Source organism: Phoca vitulina, unplaced genomic scaffold (genome assembly GCF_004348235.1).
Source record: "Phoca vitulina isolate PV1807 unplaced genomic scaffold, GSC_HSeal_1.0 scaffold94, whole genome shotgun sequence".
Lineage (NCBI taxonomy): Eukaryota > Metazoa > Chordata > Mammalia > Carnivora > Phocidae > Phoca > Phoca vitulina.
Window position 1 is genome coordinate 113434 of NW_022589797.1, and position 14067 is coordinate 127500.

Consider the following 14067-nt stretch of genomic DNA (forward strand, 5'->3'; position numbering starts at 1 on the left):
AAACAGATTCTTATTGTTTGGGACATCTGCTTTTCTTCTCAATTGTATTTACCCATTTAAAGTATTACTTGCTTAACTGTGGAATCTCGAATATATTTTAAACTCCCCGTTTTTGTATGGAAAATTGGTGTGTGATTCCCTGATGGACTGACTTTAACTGAACACTTGGTGAAAGACTCAGGTGCCAGGCAACGAAGAGGAAATGGAGCAAAAGCTCCTCTGTGTTTCTGCTCTTTCCTAACCACCCTAATGCCCACAAGTAAAGTAGCTCAGCTGCTTTCCTATCTGCATTTAAATGCGTGGACCTGAAGGGTAAATTATATCCCAGAACAAAATGCTTGTCTAATAAAAAAAAAAATGGGGGGGGAGCAATAGGATAATGCGCAGAAGCGAATTAAAAAAAAAAAAAAAAAGCGAGCCTCTTTTCTTCCTTTCTCCAAACAATCTGCTAAGTATGAAAGACCCTAAGGAATCCGCTCTGCCCTGAAAGGAGATGCCCTTGCATCGGAAGGAATGCTAGTCACACCACACCAATAATAAGCCATGCTTGTCCCACATCTTAATGAGGAATAACACCAATTATTTCAGGACTTACCACTCTGTGAAGCCATTTCTCATGGCTGTCACTTTTAGCAGGGCTTTCAAAGACTCTGGCCACTTACCTTAGGGGCAAAACAAGCCCAGCTGAGGTTAGGAAGCCATGAAGCAACACACGAAGAACACTTACACTTAGCTGAGAGCAGGACAACCACAGGGAGGGAGGGCAGTGGACTAAAGACTTCAGTTGACGCTGAAGCTGTTTTAGGAGGAGAGACTCTCCCTTTCCCCCCAGAAGGTAAGAGAGCTGATCCTACCAGATACACAGCAGTTCATGTACTTCACAAAGAGTAAAACACAAATGTGAGAAGCTAACATTATAAAACTGCCCTAATTAACTGACTCCATCTCATTCTCTTCTGGCATAGAGCTAGTTCTTGGCCAACAAGGGCCTTGTGAGCCCAGTTCGTGGAGATTTTACAACTTTAGTCACTTGTCCAACCCAACCATGCCCTTTGTCACCCAAACTCTCATTGCCTTGTTACATAATTGACAAGCTTATTTACTCTATTTCAGGCATTTTATTTTTCTGATTCTAACATTAGGCTTCAATAAGTACAAAAAATTCACAGGTACAAAAATTTCTGTATAGCCTTGTGGTAGTTAAAAAACCCGTGAAAACAAAACAATGTTTTAAGTTGGGCAGTATCCAGCTCTATACATCTGAGTGACAGTCTCCTTGAAGTGTGGCTGTAAAAATGGTGAGAACTATTGCATTGTGATGACGTTACAATTTTTTACGACTCTTTTTCACTTGTCCCAGGAAATCTATCTCATGCCATCTGCACTGGATGGGTTCCTTACTTCTATTTTGCTATAGACCAATTCTCCGCCTCCTTGGGGCTTCAGTGATGACACCTTCATCTTTCAGCCTCACGTTCTGACCGTTGGAAGATTCTGACACCAGCCTCAACAGCAAGAACAGCTGGACTGACATTTATAGCTATTACCCTTCCTGATGTTAAGAAAGAAAAAAGCAATGCTGAAAAAGATTGATGAATTTTTCATATTAGCATTAATTTCTCTTCCTGCAAGGATTTAATTTTCATACTTCCACCGCAGATGAATTATATTCGATGAGCTTTTATTTTTTCAGAGTATTTAAAAAAATTGTTCTTGAAAAGATTGCTTCTTCTTATCCCTAGGATTCTGAGTAAAAATGACATATGGGAACAGGGGAAGTCTGAGTATATCTGTTTGTTTTTTTTTCCCCCCTACATCTAATAACCTGTTGGACACAGAGACTGGAGATCTCCATGGTCTTTGTTCAGCAGCTCCAGGTATGGCTGAGATGATGAACAAAATCAAAAAATTCACTTTATTTAATCATAGATAATAAAGATCTTGCCGGGATGTTCTAGGCACGAAGACCAGACAAACACCAGAAAGCTGAATCGGAAGCTGTCTCACAGCTTAGACTTTTTTTTCCTCTGCTTAATAAGAAATAAATTATCATTGCCATCGGCCTCCAAGTAGCTCTCCTTTTTCTTATGCTTGCTCCGCTTGCCCTCTCTGGGCAGCTTGTCTTCTCTTGGCTTGTGGGAATGTGATGAGTGGTGGAAGGACTTGGGAGCCTTCTGGGTTTTGAAAGGGCCAGGAGAAGAGTGGAGTTTTGGGCCCCTGGGGAAGTCCTCATCCACTTCATGACACCTGTCAGCCTTCCTGTGTTTCTCACGCTCTTTATTGCTCCTGCTTGCTTCTTTTTGGGTTTCCTTCTTTTCTTGAGGCCACCTGTTGTTTCTACAGGAGGCATGGCTCTTCCTCCTGTTATGGTGGGGCCTCTTATCTGCTGCTTCCATGTGAGGTCTCTTGAACTGCCTTGGAAAATCCCCATTTTTCTGGAGTTCTGGAAAATAGAAAAGTATTTCTGCATATTCAGCAGCCAGATAGTCCATGCACAGCTTTCATAGGTCTGTAAATAACTCAGCAGAGAGGGAAACCAGATAATGCAATGTGTTAGTAATATAACATTCTAAATAGCCATCACTAAGGTAAAAATCACTCACTAAAAATTGCATGGTTATCATTCTGTATCTGATTGCTAAAAATGGAAAATATCCAGAAATCCAATGATATTTAATCTATTCAAGCCAGCTGAATTAGGCCGAACAATGGTGATGAAGACTAGTGAAAGCTGTAATCATCTTAGCTTTGTGAAGAAAACTCATGTCTGACCAATTCAAGTTCTTGCAGTGATAAAGAAGCAGCCCTTGACCGTAAGGGAAACAAGATGTATAAAATGGTCTTTTGACAGGCTCATATGACATTTCAATTACCCTCTCAAGATAAAGCCTGGCCACAGGACTTAGAGGTAGATGCCAAACTGGACAGGAGATTATTCCTCCAGAGCAGATATCACTGGTTTGGAGAGTACACACACATGTGTATTTTAGAGGTTTTGGTGCCAGATTTGATGTTCAATTTTGCCAGGACTTGGAACCCTTACTCTAAGTGTTTGATGGTTGCGATTCTGATGGGGTAGGTGGGAGATGAGGTTCCAGTGAGGGATGAAAATGAACATGCCAACAAGGCCTTGAAAGATTGAAGAAGTGGCCAATAAAAAAACAGGATGAAATGCAAGGTAATATATTTAGGGGACCAAAAAAAAAAAAACAAAAACAAAAAATGAATTCTAGGATACAGAGCAAAGGTAATTACTTACAGATTTAGCATAAAATAAAAATTCCAATGGATGATAGACAACCTCAAAGTAGCCACAGAGTTGTCAATCTAACTAGTTAAAAGGGAAAAAAATGTTTTTTTTCTAGCATTATAAAAGTTATAAAGACTCATTATAGAAAACCTGGGAAATACAGAAAAGTATTAAAAAAAATAAAACCACAGCCATAATCTTTTAACTCAGATGTGACATTCTGGTGCATTTCTTTTTAATTTGTTAATTTAGTTGCCTAAGCAATATCTTCCCATACTATAATTTCTCTCTCTATAGTTGAGATAAAGTTCATATGAAATGTCATATGTAAAATACGCTGGAGTTGAGAAGTAATTCCTTTCGAAGAAGACCCGAACTCAGAGAGAGTCAGGAAAAGAGTAACAAAAAGGTGAAAAGAGTTGACAATGTATAGGTCAACTTGAAAAATATAGAACTGTTCTGTGCGGAAAGCAACAAAAGTAACTTGGTAAACCATCGTGAAGTATATGGCAAGAAAGAAGTTGAAAGAGTAGGCTTAAATTAGAAAACAGGAGAACTTTAAGTTAGTGACAGTAAATAAAGAAACCCCAGAGGGTGGCCATGGACCGGAAGCTCTGCCGTAATCATGGCCGGTAAGAACAGACTTCCTTGGGGAAGCTCCAGGAATCACCAGGAATCACCTAGGAGGGAAAGCCTTTCTTTCCATGAAAAATACTAGGGACATACAATGGGAAAAAATAATTACTTGCCAAACAGAAAAAGCTCAAAGGAGCCTTTACAAACTCTGTATACCTACATGGATAGAAGTATTTTCTGGACATTTTCTAAATTGGTCATTATGTGAGAAAAATGTTTGCTGTGAATAGAACATAACAGTTTCTGAGGTGGGTGCCTGATTTCTGGAGATCAAGAAAGTTCTGTTTTTTTTTCTGGCAATTATTTAAAACCATTTTCTGTGCTAACCAATGACCCCCAAAGCAAGGAAAGTGCAAAAGAAGGTATTTAGGAACTATTGCAAAGGTGGATCTCACAAGAAGTCAATAACATACCTTTCACTTTTCGTTTTATTCTCTGTTCTCTCTCCCGAATTTCGTATTTGTCATCATAGTAGTAGATGAACGGAGATGTTGGAAAGGTCTGGTTAAACATTCGTCTTTCTGTACATTCCTGCAAGTTGTTTGAAATTATTGTTTCAAATTACCAAATTTGAAATTGTGATGTTACAAGCGCACTGCTCAGACCACCTTTCTGCAAGATTATGGACCACTGTAGTTAGAGACGAGCCCCACACCAGAGATACCCCATGCTGTGGCTCAGGATGCGGTCTTGCTCCAACGCTGGGAAGATCACACCCAACCACACCCAACCGTGCTTACATGTTTCTTTCAGGCTTGGGTTTTCTTTCCTTCTTATCTTTTTTCAATCTCCCCTGCCAAACCCTGCCCCCAGCCCGAGTTAACAGCAATGGGCTGAATCTCCACTGCACTTGCCTTGTTCCTCTCTTAGTGGGTTTATTTTATTTGACCTTATGTTGCTTTAGACCTCTGCTTGTCTGTCTCTTCCAAACGGCCTTCCATCAAGTGCTTCTCCTTTCACATTTACACCCTAAATGGGGGTGTAAATTCTTAGTCCTTTGCTCTTTTCCCTTCACACAAATGGTGTGCAGGCTTATTCTAACCCAACACCCACTGCTAACAAGGGCAGTGATTCTTATGGTGAGGAGCAGGATGGTGGTGGTGGGTTATGTCTAGCTTGAAACTGCTCCTAGGTAATTCTGAAATACCCCAAAGGAATCTTCTCTTCTCTTTGCTCCCCCCACTTAAGATGAGATCACTCCTCTCACTCATTACCCTGGTTCTGCTTCCCACTCACATGACTCTGGCTTTCCCACTGCTGCTATTTTCCAAGTCCACATCCTTGGCCTGAGCCACATCTAATATAATAGGCTTTATTTATCACGATCTGGTGACATAAATTCATTCACTATGTCTGGAACCAAATTTTCTTTTCTTTGAAAGAGGCTTCCCTTTGGAACTTCTCCATTTCTGTCCTCTGCCATCTTGCTTAAAATGTTATTTTATAAATGTTTACTTCTTTTTAGTTAGGTATTGAAGTAAATTAGAATACCCCTTAGGAAGAAAGTATATGAAACAGCCACATAAACTTTAGTTAACTTATCCTAACTTTGGCATAATATATTTGACTTGTAATTCTAAGATATCTGACCAAGCTGGGAGCCATACACTTAGGAACATAATTTGCAGAGTTTAAAAAATTATGAATCATTCTAAATATATACTTAAGTATAAAGTAATGGAAATCTGTACCTACTATTAGGCTTTATCAAATCATAACATTTTACCTTAACTTCAGTTTTTGTCCCAAGGCGTGAAGCATTAATAATACAACTGAAATCCTCTTTCCCATGCCTCATTCCTCTCCTTCCCTTTCCAGAAATTGCCACTGTCTTAAAGTTGGTGCCTGCCATTCTTATATGTTTTCCTCTTACTACTACTAAACAATACGTAAGTTTGAAGTGTTCAGACTTCATAAAAACAGTATCATTCTATAAATGTTTTGAAGGGGCTTTAGGTTATAATAGCTTTATAGAATAAATTGGGTGATGGTTCTCTTGAATTATCTGTTTCTGAATAAAGGTTTGGTAAAACTTGACTGTAAAACTCTCTGGGTCTGATATATTTCAGGGGGGAGAATCCTGATAACTAATTTTATTTTTTTAGTGGTATTGGTTCATGTAAGTTTGTTCTTCAGTCATTTTGGTTAATCAATATTTTTCTGGAGAATTATTTATCTGTATTTTCAGACTTAATTTTGAACTTTATAAAGTTTGTATAATATTCTCTTATAATTAAAAAATTTTAAGCTATTCACACTTTTTATTCACTATTTGTACCTTTTCTTTGAGTAATTTTTCCAGAAGTCTTTTTACTTTTGAAAAGAAAATGTTGGGGCTCCTGGGTGGCTCAGTCAGTTAAGCGTCTGCCTTCGGCTCAGGTCATAATCCCAGGATCCTGGGATCGAGTCCCATGTCCAGTTCCCTGCTCAGCAGGGAGTCTGCTTCTCTCTCTCTCTCTCTCTCCCCTTCCACCCCTGCTTGTTCTCTCTCCCTCTCTCTCAAACAAATAAATAAAATCTTAAAAAAAAAATGTTTTCAAAGAACCAGGTTTTGGTTTTGTTGATGCTATTAATTTTGTTTTCTATTTTAATAATTTTGGATCTTATCTTTATTATCTCCTTCTTCCAACTATCTTTAGCTATACTGTGCTGTTGACTTTCTGGATCTTTTGGGGCTTTTTTGGATCCTGCAAGTTATAAGGCAAACCTGCATGGTAATATAAAGAATTACTTTTATAAATCACTATCCATGGTGGCTCCAAGTTTCCAGAAGAAAGGACACCCATGAAAGATTTGGGTCTAAGATTCCGTTAATAGTCTGAATGTTTGTGCCCATCCCCTCACCCCCAACCAAAATTCACCTCCAAGGTGATGGTATTAGGAGGTGGAGCCTTTGGGCAGTGACTTAGGTCATGAAGGTGGAGCTCTGATAAATGGGATTAATGTTCTCATAAAAGAGATCCCTACAGAGCTCCCTAGCCCCTTTTGCCTTGTGAGGACACAGCAAGAAAGTGTCATCTAAGAGGAAGGAGGGCCTTACCCGACGTTGATTCTGCTGGTGCCATATCTTGGGCTTCCCAGCCTCCAGAACTCTAAGACATAAATTTCTGTTGTTTATAAACCACCCAGTCTATGGTAGTCTGTTTATAGCAGCCTAAATGGACTAAGAGAGAGTTTAACCATAAAATATTAAGAGCAAGTTACAATTACAAAAAGGTACTAAAGATCTTGATGCATTCCCAGCGCCCACTCATACTTTCACAGGCTCCTGGAGTAGGCTCTCTGCACAGTGACCTGCTGTTCCCTATGGTAGTCTGCCTGATGCGGAGCTGCTTATGACGGTCCCTGCCTCCCCAACTACACAGTGAGTGGAGTTAGGGAAGGGTGGTGCCACATTCACCTCAGAATATCTTCCACATGAAGAGGCTGTTGAGTAACATCGGTAGAGCTGTATTTCTGAAACTGAAGGGGAGGGGTCCTCAGACATCTTTAATCATCTGCACAGTCTCCTATTTGGATCCTGTATGGTCTAGACTGTGTGACTATACGGAGCTATACAGTCCCATAAATATTTTCCAAAGCTAAATGTAAATTATATTTTGATTATCCACATCGCTGGTCCCCTCCATTAGCACAGACAATTGATAGTTGGCTATATAATTTATCTACTATTCTGGATTAGCCACACCACTGATCTTCTTCATTAGTGTGCATAATCTAGAGTTCTTCATCTATGGCAGCAATGAGGCTGCCAAATTTGCTTTATTGTAAATTAAAAACCATCTAAATCTAGATTTCAGGGATAAATTCCAAATGTTTTTAATGTATTTCCTATCTACATTAACAGGAGTGACTAGTAAGCAGTATGTGTCCAACTGTAATTGTTTTTCTTTAATTGAACAAACATAAATGCTAAAATCACACCCCTTTGCTTTAAAGAGGTCAGCAAGCATAAATTGTACATCTATGTGATCTGTGTGGCAGTGGAATACTTACGTGGACAGGTTACCTAAACAGTGTTGGCAACATCTGAATTTTGGCAACAAGGAGGAATGCACAAAGCCGGAAAAGATCTAGAGATGATAATTTTGTAAGAAAAAGTATTCTCTAACAAGGTTTCAGTGTGAGTTCTACGGAAATGAAGGAGTATACTGCAGGGCCTCTCCAACCCTATCACCCTACTGTGGATTTGTTCACACTGGAAACAGCATCCCCATGTCAGTACTGAGAAATCTCCCTGTACAACTTCTTTGCTTCGTAGATAAAGAAACTGAAAACCAGAGAGAAAACGCCGGTTGTTCAGTCACACGGTTAAGTCAATAGCAGAGCAAAAACTGGAACTGAGGATCAGAACTTCATCCTACTTTCATATTCTATCCCGTCACTCCCTAGTCCTGCTGCCCCAACGTGGAAGAAAAACTTCATCTGCTGGTGAACTGTGCCCCAGCCTTTTCTCTTCCCAGCCGTTCTGTCTCTCCCTAGGCTGTCGAGCTCTAGCCCTAAGGTCTGCCTGGGTCAGAATTCAAGTCACAAAGGGCAGTCCTCTCCCATCCTACTGCTCACAGCCCTACCCATTTTGAGGACTCTCTACCCACTGAATGCTTTCCACCTCGTGTCATCAGATCGGATATTTTAGTTTATTTTGGTTTCTAGGCTGCGAGAAGCCCACCTGGAAACTAGGAATATATTTCTCCATACAGATTTTCTACTTTTTGTGCCACCACCTTTCTTCCTCTGGCACAGGATTCCCAGAATGCAGGAGAGCTCTGAGTCGATTCTTACTGCATTCTGTCTCTGGGATGAGCTGCTGCTGTTTCATACTTAGTGAGACAACTGGCTAGGAGACTCCCCCCACCCCACAACAACCAGTTTCTTCTGCTCTGACACCCCGGCACCTGAAACACACAGTTTGGCCCTTTCGGTTGGGGTTGGAACACGCAGTCTGCATAGGGAATTTGGACATTTGTGGGGTGGGCAGGCTAGTCAATGATGCAGCCCCTCTGTCTTTCCACTAGCGTCGGGGCTTACACGTGAGTGATGAAGATTTAAGGGAACACAATACCAGGGAAAACTGGAGATACTGGAGAACTACACAGAAAATCTAAAATCATGATTTGGCTGTGTCAAGGTCATAGCAAACATAAGAACTCAGGAGAACTGTAACCATTCTGTTGACTACTTTTATTTGATTGATTTTATGAGCTTTGTATTTGTTTTAGCCTAATGTATTCCTGCATATTTAAAACAATTAGAAGAATGTGCTCTGACAGATCCCTTACTCTTGCAGGGAAGGGAGAAGTCAATTGGGTGAAAATATATGAAGTCTTATTTTAGGATATTAGTTTATTGAAAAAGTAAACATTCAGAATTACATTCTTTTCGAGTTCATCTTTCAGCAACCACTCCCAGAACAGAATGCTATGCCCCAATGCTACTCAAACTTACGTGTCCATAATGGCCTTCTTGCCCACAGTTGTAGCAATACACTAAGGCTGATTGTCCAGAAGGGGTCTTCGGCTTTTTGGGTGGTCCAGGTTTGGTCTGCAACATGAGTATTTGTGAGGGTTTATTAAATGTTTGAAGAAAACTGAAACCTAATTCTTTCCCAAAGAGCTCTTTTTAGGTAAGAGACTCCTTAGAGATACTGCCTCCTAGAGTTTAGTGTGAGGACCTCATATCCAGATGGTTCTCCGTGTTAAAGTGCATAAAATGACAATTCTCTTATACTTCACATCGATGTGTTCTTTCCTCTCCTTCGCTCCTCATTCCATTTGGCACTGTGCCCAGGACTGTGCTAGGTATTAGGTCTCTCAGAGAAGCACAATAGGTTAGTAGAACATGACAGACATATAAATAAATAATGACAGAACGATGTAATAAGCACAGTGACAGAAACATGTACAAGGTATGAATGGAGTGGCAAGGGGGACCCACCATTGGATGGGATGGAAGAAGTCAGGGAAAGCTTCCTTGAAAGTATACAACTTAAATTTACTCTCAAAGGATTAGCTATAAGTAAAATGGAAAGTCCTAGGTAGAGGGGGCAGCATGAACAATGGCATGAAACTAAGAAAGAGCATACATGCTGACAAGGTACAGCACACACAGCCAGGTGTACTGACAAATGAGGCTGGAGAAAGCAGGGCACAAGAAGGGAGGGCCTTATAAATCATCTTAAGGAGCTCTGGGTTTATCTGGGCTTTTCCATTTTAAGTGTAGTTTTTTTTTTTTTTAAGATTTTATTTATTTATTTATTTGTTTGTTTGTTTGACAGAGAGAGAGAGAGAGAGAGACAGTGAGAGAGGGAACACAAGTAGGGGGAGTGGGAGAGGGAGAAGGAGGCTTCCTGGCTGAGCAGGGAGCCCGATGCGGGGCTCGATCCCAGGACCCTGGGATCATGACCTGAGCCGAAGGCAGATGCTTAACGACTGAGCCACCTAGGCATCCCTTAAGTGTAGTTTCAAATGAAGGAGCAGAATAGTTAGAATTTTATTTTGGAAAACCATTTTGGCTTGTAGTTGTGTGTGTGTGTGTGGGGTGAACACGAGCAGGAGAAGGTTGGATACAGTGAGAAAGGTGGCTGTGAGGAAAGCCAGTGAGGTGATGAGGGCCTAAAGTCCCAAGAGTAAAGTACAAGATAGGAAAAAGGGAACAGATCTGGCAAATACATGAGGTGATAAATCTGGTATCTGTTGAACACTGAAAGATACAGGGAATGAAGGAAAGGAGAAACTGAGATGCTTTTCAGGCTTCTAAGTTGGGTGAACTGGTGAGTGTGCCAACAATTTGGTAGCAGTGCCAACACCTGCTTCAGAAAAGGTAGGAAAAAAAAGAGGAGCCAAATTAGAGGGAAAGATGATGAAGACTAACTTGGATGTTGTATATTTTGGAGACGTCCACCAGGAAGGTGTCTATGTGAGATTAAAGCTTAGGGAACAAGTGTAAGCCGAAGATTAGGTGTGAAAGAAATCTGTATAATAGTGGAGGCTAAGATGACCCAAGCGGACATCATAGCCACACCCAGTGTGAGCAGCAGTGAGTAACAACACTTAAGGGGCAGACAGAGGAGCCTGAGAAAGGGAAAGAGAAGGAAAGGTCGAAGGATGCAGAACCACAGGAGAATACAGACCAAAGACCTTAGAGAGTGGCTTCAAAAAGGATGAACTGATCTACAGTGTCAAACACAGGAGAGGCTTAGTGAGATTAGAACTGAGAAACATCTGTTAGATTTGGCAACTGTTCATGGATAACCTTAGTGTGAGAATCTTGGAATTAGTGGAAAGGTAAAAAAAGAGTAGTAGGCAACAGGTTGAAAGGTGAAGTGGTCAACAATAAGGTGATGAAACCATAAAGAGGAACAAGAAATGAATGCCCACAGAAGCCAGGATGGTGGTTACTCCCAGAGGGGAGAAAACAACTCACAAAGGCTTTTGGGGTAGCCGCAATTCTCTATTTCTTGAACACAGTGGTGTTCTAGAACTTGAGTGTGTGTTATGTAACTCATTTACTAAGTTGTATATGTTTTATGCACTTTTCAATATGTACATTATATTTAACAATAGGAAATATTTTTTTAAGAGTTTTTTTTATTTATTAGAGAGAGAGAGAGAGAACACAAGCAGGGGGAGTGGCAGGCAGAGGGAGAAGCAGACTCCCCACTGAGCAAGGAGCCCGATGCGGGACTTGATCTCAGGACCCTGGGATCATGACCTGAGCCAAAGGCAGACACTTAACCAACTGAACCACTCAGGCGTCCCAATAGGAAATATTTTTAAAGATTGAATGGAAGTTGAGAGAAGGAGACAGTAGGTATACATTACTTTGAGAAGCATGAATAACAAGGGGCAGAAGAAGATTGAGCAAGACCTAGGAAGGGGGTTTGGTGGAGTTTGCTATTAGAATGAGAGAGAGAGATCTGAACAAGTGAGAAAGCTAGTAGAGATGGAGGAGTTGGAAACAGGAGAGAAGGGAGAAGACAGAGCAAAACTCCTGAGGTGGCAGGGCTTTAAACAGAGAAAAAAACCTAATTGCCCTCCCACTCCATTCTTTTTGGAGATTGGAAGAAAGGTAAGGATGGGGTATAAATTTGGTTAAGTTTCTTTCTTTCTTTCTTCCTTTTCTTTTTTTTTTTTTTTTTAAGTAAACTGTACACCCAACACCAGGCTCGAACTCACAACCCCGAGATCAAGAACCGCAGGCTCCCTGGACTGAGCCAGTCAAGGCGCACCCCACTTATGTTCTTTAATGGGATGCAATAACAAAGAGTGCTGGTCTCCAACTAATTTTGTTATTGTTTTTTAAGGTGGCAAACGGGTGGTCTGTGGAGGTTTTATTTTCTTGACACCGGAAAATAATCTATAGGTTATAAAAACTGTTTTCAAACAACTTTACTTTCAGATTCTATTTCCTAAAATGGAAAAGTAGAGGATAACAGTAACCTAGAAGCTCTTTTCTACTGAAAATGACTACAAAGGTTACACAAAATGGAATTTACAACCTCAGCTCTTATCAATTGGGATATAATAAAAAACACAACAAAAGGTCTTATATTCTCCAATAAAAAAATGTGGTTCACAAATGAAAACAAGCTGAAAGTCGTCAAGCACAGTTTTGATAGGGATGCACATAAGCAATGTACCACTCACTCACTGCAGTGGTTCACAAATTTGTTCAGGTATAGAGTGCCAGGAAGACATGAAATTATTAAGCAGAAATTATTTTTCCATCTTTGTGTTACCTGATGTGACACAAAATTGCAACTATGAGCATAGATATATGTGGTTTAAGAGAAAGAAATCAAACCCAGAGATAAGTCATGGATGTGAAGGCAGAACACAATGTTTCAAGGAAGAAGCTGTCAAAAGCTGCTGGTGGGTTAAATAAGATAAAGACTATGAAATCCACTGGATTAGCAATCAGGAAGTTGCTGGCAATTGGAAACTGCTGTGAACAGTTTATTTGAGGGGTAGAGATGCAAACCAGATTGTAATGGGTTTATTATAAGTACAAAGAACTGAAGAACAGTACACTGATGACTTTCAAGAGACTAGGTTAGGTATGGGGCAAGGGAAGGGGACAAGTAGAACAGAACAAGTTCAAGGATGCCTCCATCAGTGATGTTTACCAGAGCGCTGGGCACATGGCATGAGCATATACATGCATTCTTTCACTGATTTATTAAAAAAATAATTACTGAGTGCCTAATACATGCCAGATATCTTAGAACAGATTAGGTAATTGAGAAGTGAGACCAAAATAATCACTGTTCACATCTCCCGTAGTGGAAGACAGATAAACCAACAAAACACATACACACACACAAACAATATCAGATAGTAATAAATGGCACACAATTAAAATACAGTTATATGATTGAGAGTCACTGGTGGTGACTTAAGATTGAATTTTAGAGAAACTCTTACTGGGAGGATCATTTTTTGTGACAAATCCCACCATCCCTCCAAGTATGCAATGAGTAGGGAACATTCTAGGCCTCAGGCATGGGAGACAGGGAATGCAAACCCCTGAGGTAGGCATAAGTTTGCCAAACTTGAGTATCTGAAAAATATCTGTAAATTTCAAGTGTGGTAGGTGAAGGAAGAGTGGGAGAAGATGAGGTTCTAGAGATGGAGAGGGACTAGATCACTTAGGGCTTTAACAATCAGAGTGGAAGGGACTAGATTTTGAGTGGCATGAAAATCTAGTCTAAGGCTAATAGTAGGTGCTCAGTAACTAGTTGGCAACTGTTAGCAGAGACTATCACTGATGATAAACAGATTTATCCAGGGGCGCCTGGGTGGCTCAGTCATTAAGCGTCTGCCTTCGGCTCAGGTCATGGTCCCAGGGTCCTGGGATCGAGCCCCGCATCGGGCTCCCTGCTCGGCGGGAAGCCTGCTTTTCCCTCTCCCACTCCCCCTGCTTGTGTTCCTGCTCTCGCTATCTCGGTCTCTGTCAAATTAATAAATAAAATCTTTAAAAAACAAAAAAACAACAAAACAACAAAACAGAATTATCCACCCCCCAAATAATGAATCTTCTCTGAAAAACTTATGTCTATAAATTTTTCTGTTTTGTATGTGTGTGTGTGCAAATATATGGCAATTTACCCCTGAGACAAGATTTCTAGATTCACTGATGAGAAGTAAAATATGTTCACTATGTTTATTCCACTGGAATAAGAA

General features: G+C 40.4%; 1 protein-coding gene across 3 annotated transcripts in view; it reads right to left on the reverse strand.

Moving 5' to 3' along the window:
* Positions 1-457: 457 nt before the first annotated feature.
* The window catches only part of ZCCHC7 (zinc finger CCHC-type containing 7), a 248998-nt gene continuing 235388 nt past the window's right edge, over positions 458-14067 (reverse strand). For 2 of the 3 annotated variants that reach the window (XM_032396837.1, XM_032396838.1), the window contains exons 7-9: positions 9332-9427; positions 4300-4417; positions 458-2443 (exon numbers count right to left, since the gene is read on the reverse strand). In XM_032396837.1, coding sequence (XP_032252728.1) covers positions 2004-2443; positions 4300-4417; positions 9332-9427 — 654 coding nt within the window. In that variant the 3' untranslated portion in view covers positions 458-2003. The remainder of the gene's footprint in view (positions 2444-4299; positions 4418-9331; positions 9428-14067) is intronic. The other variant, XM_032396839.1, reaches the window with a different exon arrangement.